General features: G+C 41.2%; 2 protein-coding genes across 7 annotated transcripts in view; one reads left to right on the forward strand and one right to left on the reverse strand.

Moving 5' to 3' along the window:
* SLC24A1 (solute carrier family 24 member 1) overlaps positions 1–3,913 on the reverse strand; it is a 40,405-nt gene extending 36,492 nt beyond the window's left edge. Inside the window, exon 1 of the mRNA XM_064570283.1 lies at positions 3,609–3,913. The gene's annotated coding sequence lies outside the window, so the exon portion shown is untranslated. The remainder of the gene's footprint in view (positions 1–3,608) is intronic.
* Positions 3,914–4,703: 790 nt separating this feature from the next.
* INTS14 (integrator complex subunit 14) overlaps positions 4,704–17,565 on the forward strand; it is a 31,117-nt gene continuing 18,255 nt past the window's right edge. The window contains exons 1-6 of one of the 6 annotated variants that reach the window (XM_045899838.3): positions 4,704–4,805; positions 9,141–9,424; positions 11,183–11,290; positions 14,927–15,082; positions 15,868–15,986; positions 16,433–16,575. In XM_045899838.3, the coding sequence (XP_045755794.1) occupies positions 9,203–9,424; positions 11,183–11,290; positions 14,927–15,082; positions 15,868–15,986; positions 16,433–16,575 (748 nt within the window). In that variant the 5' untranslated portion in view covers positions 4,704–4,805; positions 9,141–9,202. Of the gene's footprint in view, positions 4,806–4,956; positions 5,096–5,121; positions 5,235–9,140; positions 9,425–11,182; positions 11,291–14,926; positions 15,083–15,867; positions 15,987–16,432; positions 16,576–17,565 lie in introns of those variants that run through there. The other 5 variants (XM_045899839.3, XM_045899837.3, XM_045899842.3 and 2 more) reach the window with 5 other exon arrangements.

Raw genomic sequence — 17,565 nt, forward strand, 5'->3', positions numbered from 1 at the left:
ACGCACGCACACACACACACACACACACAAGCACGCTGGCATGCCCACTCACTTCGAGTAGAGTCCTTTGGGGAGGAGGAGACTTAAAGCCAGTTTGTGGTGTGGGGAAGTAAGAGTTAAAACCATTTAACCCCCAGGAAGGTGAGGAGTGGTGATTCTCCCATTCCCTACCTTTCCCCCTTTCCAACGCCCCCAACCCAGCCCCACGCATACACACCCCACCCCACTTTTGGGTAATTATGCTCTGGGGGGCTCCTTCCAACCCACAGACTCTTGATTTCACTCAGGTCACAATCTCAGGGTTGTGAGATAGAGCCCAGGGTCCAGCTCCACACTCAGCGGGAAGTCTGCCTGAGATTCTGTCTCTCCCTCTGCTTCTGCCCCTCCCCCTATACATGTGTTCTCTCTAAAATAATAAAGAAATCTAAGGCAGGAAGCAGGAGAAAGAAAAAAAGAAAAGGAGAGAAAGAAAGAAAGGAGAAAGAAAGAAAGAAAAACTAGTTTTGTTTTGCTTTATCTGCTTTTTCACTGAAAGATGCTAGGGTGAGGGGTGAGCCTGGGAAGATAGATGTAGGCCCAGATCATGAGGAACCTTTAAAAATTTAGAGTTTGTAATGCTTTTTTTTTTTTTTTTAAGATTTTATTTATTTACTTGACAGAGAGAGACAGAGCAAGAGAGGGAACGCAAGCAGGAGGAGTGGGAGAGGGAGAAGCAGGCTTCCCACGGAGCAGGGAGCCCGACGCGGGGCTCGATCCCAGTTCTCTGGGATACATTCATGACCTGAGCCGAAGGCTGACGCTTAACAAGTGAGTTACAGGCGCCCCTGTAATGCTTTTCAAAGAAGAGGGTGTCCTAAATAAAGAAGTTCAGTTCTGGGGCGCCTGGGTGGCTCAGTTGGTTAAGCGGCTGCCTTTGGCTCAGATCATGATCTCAGGATCCTGGGATTGAGCCCCACATCGGGCTCCTTGCTTGGCAGAGAGCCTGCTTCTCCCTCTCCCTCTGTCTGCCACTCTGCCTACTTGTGCTCTCTCTCTCTGTTAAATAAATAAATAAAAATCTTAAAAAAAAAAAAGTTCAGTTCTACTTTCTTAGACAAATGTAATATCAAATTTTCTCTTCTTTCCCCTTTGACTTTTTTTTTTTTTTTTTTCAAATAATCTCTTAACTTCCTTCCTATCTTCTTTTCACAAATGCATACCCAGTGTTACATGCCAGACCCTTGGGAACCATTGGTGGGTAAGCCTCACCCCTATTTATAGAGCAACGATGAAATGAATTGGAATTGGAATTGTATAAAATCCCTACTTTGCTCAGTGAGTCTTTCTATTATTTTAGAATAGAGAGAAGCTTTGTGATTTTCTCAAATGCTGTGGACAGACTGAGGAGGATCGAGAGCAATTAAAAGAGAGGGGGGGTCACAGTTTCTTCATCAAATACACTGCAAGGGGAAAAAGACATGGAGGGAGAACTTAGGGATGACAAGATACTTCAGAGACTGCAATGTCTGGATCTTACTTGGTTCCTGACTCAAACAATCAAAGTAAAAAAAAGTAAAATTTAGGGACCCCTGGGTGGCTCAGTCAGTTAAATGTCCAAATCTTGGTTTCGGCTCAGGTCAAGAACTCAGGGTCATGGGATCCAGCTCCACAGCGGGCTCCACACTCCACATGGAGTCTGCTTGAGATCCTCTCCCTCTGCTCTGCCCCCCCTCATGCTCACACTCTCTTTCTCTCTCTGAAAAAAAATAAATTTTTAATTTAAAAAATTTTTAAATTTTTTTAAAAAGTAAAATTTATAATATTTTATAGTCCCCTGGATATTTGAAAACTGGGTATTTAATGATGTTAGGGACTTACTGTTAATTATTTTAAATTTGATAATGGTATTGTATTATTGGTTTTTTGTTTTAATTTTTTTTAAGTCCCTCACTGTCAAGAGAATGCAAAGACAAGACACAGACTGGAAGAAAATACTTGCAAAACACATATCCGATAAATGAATGTTATCCAAAATATACATACAAACAACACTTAAAACTCAAAAGTAAAAAAAAAGAACTCATTCTGATTTTAAAATGTGCAAAAGATTTGAACAGAACAGACCCTTCACCAAAGAAGATATACAGATGGAAAGTAAGCACATGAAAATATGTTCAACATCATATGTCATTAGGGAATTGCAAATTAAAACAACAGTGAGACACCACCACCCACCTATCAGAATAGCCAAAATCAAGAACACTGACAACATCAATGTTCCTGAGGAGCAGCAGGAACTCTCATCTATTGCCGCTGGGAATGCAAAATGGTACGGTCACTTCAAAAGACAACTTTTTCACAAAAGTTTAGTTTTTCACAAAACTAAAAGGTTCTTACCATATGACCCAGCAATCTCTTTCCTTGGTATTTATTCAAATGAATTGAAAACATATGTCCACACGAAACCTGCACAATGGTGTTTATAGCAGCCTTATTCATAATTGCCAAAACTTGGAAGCAACCAAGATGTCCTTCAGCAAACGGAGGTGCATCCAGACAGTGGAATATTTATTATTTAGCACTAAAAAGAAATGAGCTATTAAGCCATAAACAAACATGACAAAAACTGAAATGGGTATTACTAAGCAAAAGAAGCCAATCTGAAAAGGCTACATACTATATGATTCCAACTCTATAACATTCAGGGAAAGGCAAAACTATGGAGAAAATAGAAAGATTAGTGGTCGCTGGGAGTCAGGGGAGAGGGAGGGATAAAAGGGCAGAACACAGAGGATTTTTAGAGCAGTGAAAATATTCTGAATGATCGACAAGTGTGGCTATCTGAACCCCCCCTCTGAGCCCCAATACTTAGCACCTATGAGTGGCTTAGAATTTCTGTCACTAACCTTTACTTTGCCAGACTAGAAACCAAACCACTCTGCCTTTCAAAGGCTCTGTTGACAGTGGTCCACTGTTTCAAAGCAAAAATAAATAAATAAATAAATAAATAAATAAATAAATAAATAAATAATGAAAGGATGATAGATTATGCAAAGGAAGTTGTTCATTGATTCTCTTTAATGTATGTGTGGAAACATGCAAATGAGGTTCTCTGGAGTGAGAAAAAGAAATTCATTAGCCAGCTATGCCTTGAAAAACATCTCCTGCAAGAATTTCTAACTCTGTGCTGATGTTCTCTGATTTTATATTCACTGCACAACCTTCTGATTTTTCATGGGATTCTACTAAGAATTTACAAATAAAAACAAAAGACTTAACCAGTTGCCCTAAGTGACTCAGTCCCCTTGGTAGTTACCTCTTCCCGTTCAATTTTAGTAAATCGCTCTTTTGCTTCCCTAATCTCCTGAAAGCCCTTATTCAGAACAAGTTTACCAAAATCTGATCACCCATCAGCAAACTAATAAACTTAAGCTTTAGGACTGGGGAAGGTTGGGAATCAGTCCATGGAGCCGAGCTGGAACTACCAGGAGAACTGCGACCCTATGGCTGAGTCATCACTTTAGGGGTAACTAGACAACTCCCCTGCCCACACATTCTTGGCCACATCCCTCCCACTAGGGAAAGAGTTAGAAACTGTAACCAGATCATCAAGAAGCAGCCTTACTTACCTAGATCCCATTATGCTCAAGCATCGTAAGGGTTTGAGAGAGTGAGCCTAGCCACGTTGGGGAAAGGAGTCCTGAAGCAAAAAGGACAGTCTGTAGGTCCCTGGGCCCTGATGCTGGCAGACATTCCCAGGGACTGACGCTCTTCTTCAGCCACCTTGGATTTAAGGAGGAGATGGGAAAGAACTACAACAATTGGAACCTGCACTCTCCCGCAGAACAAGCTGTGAAAAGTCAGACAGACTAGGTTGTTCCGTTCAAAGCACACTCCCTCCTTAACCCACCCCCTACCTCCCTCCATCCCACCAACTAAAGGAAAAAGAGGCAGACGCCTTTTTCTACTCTCACTTGTAATCTACGTGGTACAACATGATTCTTTGAACCACAACTACCCAGGCCTGCATGGTTAGAAAACTACGTCTTGCCCCCTCAGGAACCTGGCCGGGGCGCAGGCTGCTGCGGGCGCCAGGTGGCCAGAGGCGAGGCGGGAGGGCCCATTGCGTCCCAGGCAAGTGGGAGTGCAGATCCTTCAGCAAGGCACCTCGCACTGCAGGGAGAACCAAGGAACCTTCCCTCAGAGAAGGGGTGGCGGGGAAGAAAGGGAGCCTCGCGCAGAGGAGACCCAGAGGGGAAGTCTTGACTTGTCGCCTAAGAAAAATATACGGTGCGCTTAGCATGAGCACTCCCCAGGCAGGAAGTGTAGTTAAAGAAGAGTTTGGAGAAGATTCTGCCACCTGGTTCGGAGGGGGCTCAAGAGTGCGGACAGAGAGGGGCACGTGTCAGTGAGCGTGAGGCGCGTGCGCCAAGGGGCGCAGGTGAGTGAGGAGGCTGGAGTGCGAAGGGCTCACAGAGGTCTCTCTTCAGAGAGGAGGAGGTGGGCAGAGGGAAAGAGGGAAGAGCCCGAAAAGGGAGAGGGAGGGAGGAAGAGAAGGAAGGGGAGACAGAGGCCGGGCTCCGCAAGGTTGGGGATGTCGGAGCAGAGGTCAACGCGGATCCAGGGCTGCGGAGGGACGCCGAGGAGGGCGCGCCCCCTAGCGGCCCAGCCGCGCCATTGCCCTGCCGCTCAGGCCTGAAAGCCCCGCCCCCGTCCCGTGCGCACTTTGGCGCCGGCTTCCCTTGTGTCGCGCGGCCCCGTCGTTCCGGCCGTGGTGCGCGGGCGGGAAGTTTACGCGGACGGACCGTGCCGGCGATGGGCGCGGGGTGAGTGGGGTTGGCCGGGGGCCTCGGGCAGCCCTTCGTTGCTTGTTGGAGCTGCAGGGGAAGGGGTCAGGGGTGGGGAACGACGCGGAGCCGGCGCCCGGCCTTCCCGCCGCCCCGCGCCGTCTGTGCGCCGCCAGGTCCGGGCCCTGCTCCCGGCCTCCCCTCGCTCTGAAGCTCGGGGTCGTGGGCCCCGCGTGAGCGCCGCGCTTTCGGCCCCTGCGCGGGCCCTCTTCGCTCCCTCTTCCCATAAGACTTCCAGATCTCAGTTTTTGTTTCGGACTGATTTTAAGGTAAAAATCCACCCCCCAGTTGCGATTCAAATGCAGGAGTGCTGTATTTCCAGGCTGGCGGTTTCGAGATGAAGCTGTACCAGAGGACTCAGGAGGCTGTCCTCAGGGCAAGGGAGGTCAGGCTGGCAGAAACCTAAGGGTAGGTAAGGACCCTAACGTGAATGGCCGGGCCGCCAGAAACCCTAGACATTCGGGTGGAATCGTGCTCCGAGAGCGAAACTGCTGGGAAGACATTCTTTACGACTGAGCTAATTGTCACCTGCAGGGAAGAATTGTAAACGTGTACTTAGGTGACTTAGCATTAAGGCCAGGACAGGTGGCTGGGTTCCATTCTCAGGAGCAGACTGTTGTTGAGAAAGATGGCCCGTAATTGTCTTAAGCATTATATGTAAACGGTACTTTAAATAGTACTTATGGGAAAAGGGGGAGAATTAGCCCAAGTGAGAGATACTTCATGTTCTCAAAAAATTGCTGGACTGTGGTGGGCACGGATTTTTTTTTTTTTTTTTTAATCCGGCCTAGAGTGCTTGAGTAAATCATCCTTCAGGAACATGCAGATTCCTCTTTTAATTCTGTTACTTACAACTGAAGTAATGGTTTCCCATGATTTTACCACTGTTACGAGGGTGGATGGACACAAATGCATCAGCCAGCTCTAGAGGTGTTTGCAGAGAAGGCGAGACTGCCAGCCATGGGCACCCATTCACAGCGGATTTCAGGGGCCAGAAATGCTTTCTTGTACGAGATCTAAATCTGTGTATACTCTTTCCCAGTCTCCTTGAAAAGTTGAGGAAGTACTTCCCATGATCCCCAACTTTTTTTTTTTAGAGGGAGAGAGAGCCAGTGCATGCAGTGGGGAGAGGCAGAGGGAGAGAACTCAGGAGGCACTCATCAGGGCTAGGGAAGTCAGGCTGCCAGAAACCTAAGGGTAGGTAAGGACCCAACATGAATGGGTGGGCCCCTAGAATTTTGAATGGAATCCTGCTCAGAGAGTGAAACTGCTGAGAATGGTATGCAGGCTCCATGCATGGAGCCTCCTGCAGGGCTGTCTCACAACCCTGAGATCATGACCTGAGGCAAAATCAATAGTTCTCCCCCCCACCCCCAACCTACGGAGCCACCCAGGTGCTCCTCCTCAGCTTTCTTTTCTTTTTTTTTCTTAAAGATTTGTTTATTAGAGCGCGGGTGTGCACACACATGCACATGGGGGGCAAGAGGGAGAGGGAGTCTTAAGCAGACTCTACTGAGCATGAAGCCCAATGTGGGGCTTGATCTCACGACCCCAGAACACAAACTGAGCCAAAACCAAGAGTCTGAGGCTTAACCGACTGCACCACCCAGGTGTCCCTTCCTATGCAGAAATGGGAGTACCATGTGAGCTGGATAAACTCTATATGTGGGCAGAGACATAGGAGTTCCTAGTTATCTGCTTGAATGAGGAGGAGAGAAGGAAATGTGTTTCTGGTGTCCAGAGTTAAAATTCATCCTGTGTTTTGCCAAAGAATTAATGTTCTGTCTGGTGACTAGGGGTAGTTAATTAGTCATTATCAAATATTTGTCAAGCACATACCCTGTGCCAGTTACTGTGATAGGTTCTGGGGAGACATTGCTGGGCACAATCTGACACAGTCCCTGCCCTTAGTGAGCTTATGGTCTCATGTAGTATAGTTGGACCAATATTATACAGGGCCTCACTTCTTGAACAGCACAGCTAAGACCCAGAAAGAAAATAAAAAAGACTGAGAAGATGAAGTAGTACCAAGCTGATACACTTAAGCCCATACATTTGACACTAGAAGAAACCCACAGGCTCTGAGAACCTGTTGAGTTTGACTTTGGACACAGTTTTAACAAGCTCGGTTACCTGGCTTTCTAGCCCATAGTAGCCAAGAAGAAGCAAATTAGAAAGAGGGAGGATGATGATAGGGAATTACTGAGTTAAGTAGGATGCAAGCCGATGGGCTAAAAATTAATCATAAAAAGGAGGCACCAAAACAGAGCACAACAGCCTGGATCCCTTGAATACAAGGCATTGTTTCTGTGTATATTCTACATAATCCCTGTTTTATGGGACCTTAATGGTAATTATGTAGAAAAGGGTTAAAGGGGAAACAGAGTTAGCAAATTAAACTGGATTTTTTTTTTTGTTCTAGACCTTTTCTAGTCTCTATTAATGCCTGAACTCATTTTCTCGGAGCATCTCTCCAGAACAGTGTTCTGCAGCACACAATGCTGGTGTGAAAACAAAACAAAACAAAACAAAAAAACCCATGAGAGTAGCAAGGTGCTAGGCAGTATTGGTGTTTAGAGTGGTGATACCAGGTCATCATAAGAGTAGATTATGTTTCGCACGGTGTTTAATGAGGCAGAAAAGAGGGATACACATTTTAATTTTGTCTATCAAAATGGCTAAACATTTTAGAATTTTAAAGAGTCTGGAAAAGTAATTTATATCCCTCATTTAATCTTTATTGATGTTAGATACATGAGGCATTACTGTATTTGAAATGTATCTCAGGCCACTATGTGGTAAAAGGGCTTTTCCTACTTTACTTGAGTCCCTGACCTTGGTTTATAACCTTGCTTCCATGAACCATTATGTTCTGAGTTCCCAACAGCCTATTTACAAATGGAATTTTAGAATATCATACATTTGCAGTTGGATACTTCACTGAAACAAGTAGTCTGGCCACTGTTAGGTGTTTTTGAAGTTCCAAAGAAGAAATTAGCAAGCATTTAATTTCTAACCAGTTTTCTCCATCCAGAGTCTTCCCTAATTGTATATATGCAATATGAGTTTTATGAAGGTGTAATTAGTATATACATACAATGCTGTGATCTCCTTTTCTCAGTTACTGGCACTTTATAAATATATTTCTCATATTTACATACGTGTCTTTTATTTATAGCTGTTATATCAATAGACCGTAGTTTGCTTATTAACAAAGTAGCAGCAAGCTGTGTCCCCATGAGCAGGTCTGTGTATCTGAACTTTTTTCTTTATTTTTAAGAACAGAAATGTTTTCTTCATGCAAATTCTCAATCCATAATTTTAAAGAACTCTGTTTTCTCCATTCTGCATATTGACTTTTTAAAAAAGGATTTTATTTATTTATTTATTTTGAGAGAGAGAGCCTGAGCTGGGGGAGGGACAGAGGGAGAGGATCTCAAGCCGACTCTGTGCTAAGCATGGAGCCCGATGTGGGGCTAGATCCCAGGATCCTGAGATCATGACCTGAGCCAAAACCAAGTCAGACGCTTAACCAACTGAGCCACCCGGGCGCCCCTCTGCATATGGACTTTTATACACAATTTCATGAGATAACGTCAGCTGTCCTACATACTGTTTAATTTTATTCTTTTCCCTCACAATGAAAGCATTGTTGCCCAATTTACGTACAGTATTACCAAGGCTAGCAGTAGTTTACTGCTTTTGTCATGCATAATGATTTCTAGTTTTGTCTAATTTGGGTTATGACTCTACTAGCCCTTTCATTTTTACATTTTACATTCATTTTAATAATAAAAAAGGGCACCAAGCAACAAGATAATTAAATAAACACACAACTACTGCTGTATTGATTAAGAGAGTGATAGTGCCCAAAAAGAATGGATTGCTTGTCAAAAAGCACCGTCACAGGAGGGCACAGCATTGTATGTATATACTAATTACACCTTCATAAAACTCATATTGCATATATACAATTAGGGAAGACTCTGGATGGACAAAACTGGTTAGAAATTAAATATGACAGCTAGAAATGTTCGTTCATAAGTTGTTGGAGAGGTGATGTAGGAATGTTTGTTATATTAAGCTGTATAAACTTTGAAATTATGAAAGTCAAGAGTTACCTGAATTTAATATCTTTTTAAATAGAAATACGTGGTCCTTGGAGCATGTGGGTGGTTGCTTGCTTCCCTCCTTCTGAATTCTCTGCAGTTTTGCCTTTACTTCAACTTAAATGAGGTTTGCCTTCACGGGTGGGGAAATAAACGTTTTTCTCTCTGTAACATGTAAAGACCTAATCATATTTATTTTCTACAGCATTTCTCTCTTTCTAGCTGTCTTTTTGCGCTCTGATTGGGAACATTGGGATCATTTTCATCATGCCAACAGTGGTGGTAATGGACGTATCCCTTTCCATGACCCGACCTGTGTCGATCGAGGGGTCTGAGGAGTATCAGCGTAAGCACCTAGCAGCCCATGGTTTGACGATGCTGTTTGAGCACATGGCCACAAATTACAAGCTTGAGTTTACAGCCCTGGTGGTTTTTTCATCACTCTGGGAGCTGATGGTTCCCTTCACAAGAGATTACAACACCCTTCAGGTACAAAAAGGAATGAGTTATTGTATGTACAGGGCCCAGATTTTTAGGAAGGAAAACAGTGTTATCATATCGCACTGAATATTTAGAACTTGGACTTTTTTTTTTTTTTTTTTAAGATTTATCCATTTATTTGGCGGAGGAGGGGAGGAGCAGAGGGAGAGAGAAAGTCAAAGCAGACTTCTTGCTGAGCACTGAGCCCAGTGATCTCACAACCCTGAGATCACGACCTGAGCCAAAACCAAGAGTCAGATGGTCAGCCGACTGTGCCACCCCAGTGCCCAGTAGAACTTGAACTTATTTAATGTTAAGTCTGTGGGTATAATATCTGAGTATAGCTATAAAACAAAGTTTCACAACCAGTAGGCCTTATACCTTTGGTAGAGCTTTGAGTTCAAGCTCTGAGTTGTTACCTTATTTTATTCTCTCGGTTTTCTGGAATTTTCTGTGGAAAGGAGAGCATGTAAGGATGTAGTTCCGTATTCCCTAAAATTCAAGGTCTTTAAGTTCAATACTTTATTCTTTTCTATTTTCTTATAAAACTTGAGATGAAAAACAGCCCTTCCTTATCAAAACCTTTATTCTAGAGTAATTCAAAATTATATTTCCTCTCCAATAAATAGCCTTTGATTGATTTACAGATGCTAAGAAATTATAATTTTTAAACCTCAGTTGATAGGTATTAGTTCAAAAAGTGTTATCTGTGATATGCCAGAGAATTTACTTCCTGACAACATCTCTAAATCAATATTTCCAGCACTACCTCGTAATAGTAAGTGTGGAATTAAAACAGTTTAATACTTGCTGGGCAGGTTAGAGATCCTGGATCAGTGTAGTTTGATTTTTTAAATGTACATAATAAAATTTTGTTAAATCATTTCTTTTACTGTCTCACCTTTTTTTTTCTGCTACAAGCTTTTTTTAAAAATTGCACTGGATTTCTTTTTTTTTTTTTTTTTTAAAGATTTTATTTATTTATTCATGACAGACACAGAGAGAGAGAGAGAGAGAGAGGCAGAGGGAGAAGCAGGCTCCCCGCAGAGCAGGGAGCCCGATGCGGGACTCGATCCCGGGACTCCAGGATCATGACCTGAGCCGAAGGCAGACGCTTAACCGACTGCGCCACCCAGGCGCCCTGCACTGGATTTCTTGTAAATGAATAGTAAACTAAGGATTTTGGATGTTCAGCAGTTCTGAAATTGAGAGAATTGCTATCTGAGTCATTCAGAGTAGTGGTTAAGACCAGGTATCCTGGAGTCCGATTGACGGAGGTTAAATCTAGATTCTGACACCTCCAGGCCTGTGACCTGGGAAAGTTACTTCATCATTCTGTACCTTTGTTTCCTTGTTTTAAAAATAGTTTAATAATCTATACCTTACAGAGTGTTCTCAACTAAATTCATGTTAATTGCCTAGGTTGGTGTTTAGAATATAGTTAATACTCAATAATTTTTGTCATTTTTTTTTTTTTATGTGTTTAAAAGTCCTTCATTTTAGTTACTTTCTTCAGGGTTCTCTTACAAAGCTAGGAACTTGGTGGACCATTCACTCTCACTTGATAAGAGAATGGAATAAAGGATGCTCCTAATTGTCCTTTGTGGTTGAGGAAGCTGGTTTTACCATTTTTCTTTGAGAAAATATGCTTTTGGGCTCTCAGAAGCACAATGTCCCCTGTGTAACATTCATGCTTTGAACAGTTTATGTTGTTTTCTAATAACAACAGTAAAAAATAATGAGCAATTTTATCTTTTATTCAATCAGGAAGCACTAAGTAATATGGATGATTATGATAAAACCTGCTTAGAATCTGCATTAGTTGGTGTTTGCAATATTGTTCAGCAAGAATGGGGTGGTGCGATTCCTTGCCAGGTAATGATCAATTCCTTTTCATTGCCCTAAGTTAAAACCATTAACCACTGAGGTGATTTGATTTTCTTTAGGCTCTGACACAGCACGCATTGTAATTTCTATAAACTACATTATACATTATTGGTATCTTTTTAAAAGAAAGCACTAAGTCAACACTAATATGCTCAGAAAACAGCACAATTATGCCTTAAGGAAAGCATTCTCTTAGCAAATTGGCTTATTGCAAACTAATATTGTTTGTATAAAACACGAAGGGCTCATAGTAGAATTTTAGAACACTCCCTGGAAGGGGTAATTATAATTTTGAGTGATAGAATTATAAACATCAGTATATGATAGTCTGTCTTCATTATCTTAATGTAGCATTTATTTAGCAAACATTTAACCATCTCAACTGAGTTTTCTAAAAAGTGATGCGTATGAATGTCATATATTCTGTTGCCCTTTACTTTGGGTCCACAATAGGTCCACATTAGCAAATAAGAACAGAGTATTAGAATAAAAAGAGAATTGGAAGTTTACTATAAGCAGGCATACCTTGGAGATATTGTAGGTTCGGTTCAGACTATCAGAATAAAGCTAACATTGCATAAAGTGAGTCAGTTGAAGTTTTTGGTTTCCCAGTACGTAAAAAATTGTTTACACTATACTGTAGTCTAGTAAGTGTATGATAGCATTATGTGTAAAAGAAAATGTCCGTGCCTTAATTAAAAAATACTTTATTGCTAAAATGCTAACCAACATCTGAACTTTCAGCAAGTCATAATCACTGGTCACAGAGCCCCATAACAAAGATGATAATAATGAAAAAGTTCAAAATATTGCAAGAATTACCCCAATGTGAAAGAGACACAAAGTGAGCAAATACTGTTAGAAAGATAGTACCGATAAACTTGCTCAGGGCAGGGCTGCCATAGATCTTCAATTTGTAAAAACTGCAATATCTGTGAATATATTGCAACAAAGCACAAAAGCAAATATGCTTGTGCTTTGAGAAGTGGTAGTACATTTCAAAGGAGAAAACAGAAAAATCGCTAAAAGGAAAATTAGGGTAATCTACAATAGGAGTCAGCAAGCTTTTTCTGTATTTTAGGTTTTGCAGATGTTTGTAACAACTTCTCAATTCCCTATCATAGCATGAAAGCAGCCATAGATAATAAGTAAATAAATGACATGGCTGTGTTTTCATAAAACTTAATTTACAAAAACAGAGGTGGGCCACAGAGTATGATTTTTTTGTTACATGGTCCAACACAGGTTCTTCAGTAGCGCCAGTGGCATCACTGGTATTTATTTTTTAACTAAAAATAAGATTGTGGCTGCCTGGGGGTGAGGGAAGGGTAGGGAATTGACTGAAATGAAGCACAAGGGAAACTGGGACAGGACTGGTCTTTATCTTGATTGTAGAAGTGGTTGCTCACTGAGTGTAGTTGTTGGAACTCCTAGAACTGTATACTAAGAAGGATGAATTTTATTGCATGTAAATTATATCTCAGTAAACCCGACTTTCAAGTTTGTTTTTTTCTGACTACAAAACCACCTGTTTTACAGAGTATGAACTCATGGGTTAATGAAGACCCTGAGCTGCTACTAAAAGGTGAAATCATTTTAATAAATGCCATAAATGCCTTTTGATCACTTTCTTTTCAGAAATAAAAATGTTTGGCACCTTCATTAAACATTATTTATTTGGTAAATCTGTGCATACAGAATATCTAATGTCCTGAGAATATATTGAATAAATGAAATTTTGTTGTCAGTATCTTCTGAACTGGAAGCTAGTGGGTAGCAGTTTCCTTTGCTGCTGCTTCAGTCGTTTTAGAGACGAAATTCAGAAAATATGTAACAAGCAAGATCTTGTGCACCACACAGCCTTCTGCCTTTTAATATTTTTTCTTCCTTTACAAAAGGAAGAATCTGAATTTGAGATGTCCTATACCCTGAGGGCCTGGGGCTGGGCCTGGATCCACTTAGGTTTGCTTGATGAGTTTTGGAGTGAACCAAGTCCAAACACTGTACTAAAGGTAGAAGTTATTAGTGATTGTTTTTATATTCAGTTACTATCAAATAGATTTGTTTTAATGTGGAATTTTGTTAATCAAGGTTTCAGACAGCTGGACTATGTCTTCATTATGTGAATAAAGTCTGTCTCATTTTGACATTACGTGAAATATTTCATCACACAGTATCTGAAAAAAGTAGAGGCAGAAGTAAATCATTATATAGCAGTTGTTCGTGTAAGAGGAAATTGCCTTATATAGTCAATTGAGTATCTTCCCAAAAAATGACATCTCTCCAGGGGACTGCCATTGAGCATTCTTGGGCTTTAGAAATAAGTGCCAATCTTGGTACTTCACATGGTGCTGTCACCTAACACTGCCTTATGGCCTATTATTATCAAATTACAAGGCTAGGGTAGGAAAAGCAAAAATACTACTACTCTGGAACGCTTGGAATATCTACCACCCCATAGGATCACTGAGGCAATGAGGAAGAAAAATAATTTGTAACTACCATCCATTGTTGGTATATTTTGAAGGTTTTTTCAGATTACAGGTTGATTAAGAATGTATTTTAAAAGTCTTTTATTTTTTTAAGTTTTTGGTTGGTTTTTTTTTTTTTTTTGAGAGAGAGAGACAGAGATAGTGACAGAGAGCACGAGCGGGGAGGAGAGGGAGAAGCAGGCTCCTCGCTGAGCAAGGAGCCCAACGCGGGGCTTGATCCCAGGACCCTGGGACTATGACCCAAGCCGAAGGCAGACACTTAACCAACAGAGCCACCCAGGCACCCCTAAAGGTCTTACACATGTACATTTTTTAGAGTGGGGGAGGGACAGAGGGAGAGAGAGAATCTTAAGCAGGCTTCATGCCCAGTATGGAGCCAGACAGAGGGCTCAGTTTCACGACCCTGAGATCATGACCTGAGCTGAAATCAAGAGTCAGATACCTAACTGACTGAGCCACCCAGGCACCCCTACAAATACATTTTTAAAGCAGTTGTCATTTTAATTGATCAGGGATAGAGTTTGTCATCTTTGAAAATAGTGTTAAGGTTTGGACTTCTGTGCTGATACTTCCTAGGGTCACATGTAAAATAGATCCACATGTCATTCTTGACATCCAGTGCCTTAGGTGCCAACTCTATCTAAAAGAGTCAGGGTTCTAGTTTTAATACAATTAAATAAGAATTGGTTATGATTTTAAGTGTTCATAGGTAGGTACTATTTTTTAGGTTTAATTAGATAAAATACAGAAAAGTGCATAGATCTCAAGTACATAGTTCACTGAGTTTTGACAGATGCATACACCTATGTAGCCACTACTCCAGTTAAGATCTAGCACATTTCCATTACCTAACAGTTTTCTCACCTTTCCCTTTCTAGTCTATATCCCCCTACACCCCACAGCTCTGGTCTGATTTATCTTAGCTTTGTTGTACCTGTTGTAGAACTTCATATAAATAGAATCATGCAGTGTGTCATCTTTCACTTGACCAAATGTTTTTGAGATTTATTCACCTTATTGCTTGTCTCCCTGCAGAGGTGGGTTTTTCAGGGTAAATGCCATTAGGGAGAAGTGAGACCACTTTAAATAAATATGTGATGTCATGTACAAATCTCTCACTCTGTGCAAACAGGTTGTTCTGGTGACAGATGGCTGTCTTGGCATTGGTAGAGGTTCACTGCGGCATTCGCTAGCTACTCACAGTCAACGAAGCGAGAGCAACAGGTTTCCACTCCCTTTTCCTTTCCCGTCTAAGTTATACATCATGTGCATGGCAAATTTGGAGGAGGTAATACTGAGTTCTCTTTAGTTCGATTAGATACATTTTAGGACTTTAGTATATTCCATTAGTGTTGTATTGTATATACTATAACATTGAACTCCACTGGTTTCAGCTGAGGCTAATCACTAAATTTGGAAGGACTCTAGGTCTCAAATGCTCTTTGAAGATTCAGAGTGTTGTCCATCTCTGGAAACCTAGCTGGCTGGAGTTATTATCCATCCTGCTTCCCACAAAGACTTTTCAGATGCATAAGAGTTAAAATGTTCTTTTTGGTGTTAGGCATTTACCTCATTTAGGAATTCTTATGTCCATTGCACCAGAAATATTGACAGAGATGTGCTTGAACTTTTTTGGTAAAGTAACACTATTCTGATGTATGTTTTATTAAACTCTACTTCCTGGTTTTCCCATTTATTTGGGGAAGTTACTTAACCTTTCTTCACCTCAGGTTTCGTATCTGTGAAATGTAGATAATGATGGTTCTCACCTAAAAGATGTTAGAAACACTTTGGAGGGAAGATAGTGTGTAAATACCAACTGTGGTCACCTCTGAGAATCTTTGCAAAACTACTTCTGAGTAAAATAGCTCTACGGGTATCATTTTATATAGCATTACTCTTGGTAACGTTGAATCAAAATTGTTATAGTTATTTTCCCCTCAGGTTGTTAAAAAAAAAAAATCATCTCTGTTATTTATTGCCTGTATTATTTTGACGGGTGTGACCTCGGTGTGCTGATAATAATCTGGCATTGTGTGCCACTTTAAAAGGGTCATCTGTTATGCTTTGTAGCTTCAGAGCACTGACTCCTTGGATTGCCTTGAACGTCTCATAGATTTAAACAATGGTGAAGGGCAGATTTTTACTATTGATGGCCCCCTGTGCTTGAAAAATGTACAGTCTATGTTTGGGTGAGTATAGACTTAGAGCTTTTTTGCCTTCTTACAATCTGTTATTATAATTTGATATTCAGCTATAAGATCTATTTCACTATTTCTAATTGTTGTCATTTCATTTTCCCCGAGTTGCACAATTTTCAGGTAAAATGATTGGTAGTAGTGATTTTTAAAAGTTCATTCCCTTTTAAATTAAGCATGACTAAATCAATAATGCCTGTAGATACTGACTTCCTACAATGACTCAGCAGTTTCAAAAGATTAACTTGCTTTTGGGCTTTTCAGAATTGAAATTTCCTCACCAAAAATGTCAGATTTTGTTCTGTTTCACAAATGGTCAGATGATAGTTTTAGAGTTGACTTGAAGGGAAAATAAACTTAGCATCTTGAAGAAATTACTTGAAAAAATGATATGTATCATATAAATACTCTTCTTACAACAATTAATCATCATATTCTAGAAAACTGATAGATCTGGCATATACACCTTTCCATGCTGTTCTCAAGTGCGGCCACCTAACCGCTGATGTGCAGGTCTTCCCCAGACCAGAGCCCTTTGTTGTAGATGAGGAAATCGATCCCATCCCTAAAGTCATCAACACAGGTAATGTGTTTTTTAATTTTCTTCTTAGTTCTTTTGTTATCTTTACTTTCTTGTAACTTCTGGCTTTTTCACTATCTAGGAGGGTTGAAAAGAAAGGTAAATTCTGATAGTAGGGTCCTGTTGTCATCACCAGTATATACATTCTGGATGGGAGGAGGCATTGCCAAAAGGGTGGCAGGCTTGTGGTCTTTCATGGTGAGGTCATGAGTTAATCTCCAATCCTAGATAACTATAGCCACAAATTACTAGAGTTGGAAATCATGACCAGATTCACTAGCCATGAAATCCCTGAAGTAATTCTTAATGGAGATTGCTTAGCATGATAATTAAGATCATCTGTGAAGAGCTAGCTTCTAGACTTGGCTGTGTGATTCTTCCTGTGTGATCCTGGACAAGTCCCTTCCTCTCATTCTGATTGGCTAGGTGAGTGGAATCTCTAGATGAGTCATGGTCTCTCTAAGGTCTCCGCTCTGATATACCATATCCCTCAAGCGCTGCTGCTTGTATTTTGACTAAAAGACAGAGACATGCTACTGCTTTTCCCTGGTTCATGCTGGAGGTGTTGTGCTTAGCTGAGATAGGCAAAGTGAGTCAGAAGTCACAAGGAAGAGTGGAGAGGAGAGTTGTCTCCAGTTGGTGGGTGGACCCCTTGAGTGGTGGGCACACATTCAGCCATCACTGTTTCATTCATCGTTGCATCTTCAGGGCCTAGCACAGTGTCTGATGCTTAGTAGGTGTTTACTAGGTAAATGTCTAGTCAACCAATGATTAGAATTAAGTGCACGGTAAATGTTCATTTCACTCACGGGTGCACAGATTTGTAAGAGTCTGAGAGTGAAGGGCTGTGCAAAGGCTTTTTATTTTTTGTGCCTTTAGACCCTGGCTGTCTGGAAGTCGGACACCCATCTCTTTCATGGTAACTGCTGCAGTGTGTTAAGCTGTGCCAAATGTTTTGTTGCCTTCAGACCAACTAGATTCTACTTCCCAACC

This window comes from Mirounga angustirostris, unplaced genomic scaffold (genome assembly GCF_029215605.1).
Source record: "Mirounga angustirostris isolate CCGP_5_RB_7025 unplaced genomic scaffold, mMirAng1.0.hap1 SCAF_9, whole genome shotgun sequence".
NCBI classification, from domain to species: Eukaryota; Metazoa; Chordata; class Mammalia; order Carnivora; family Phocidae; genus Mirounga; species Mirounga angustirostris.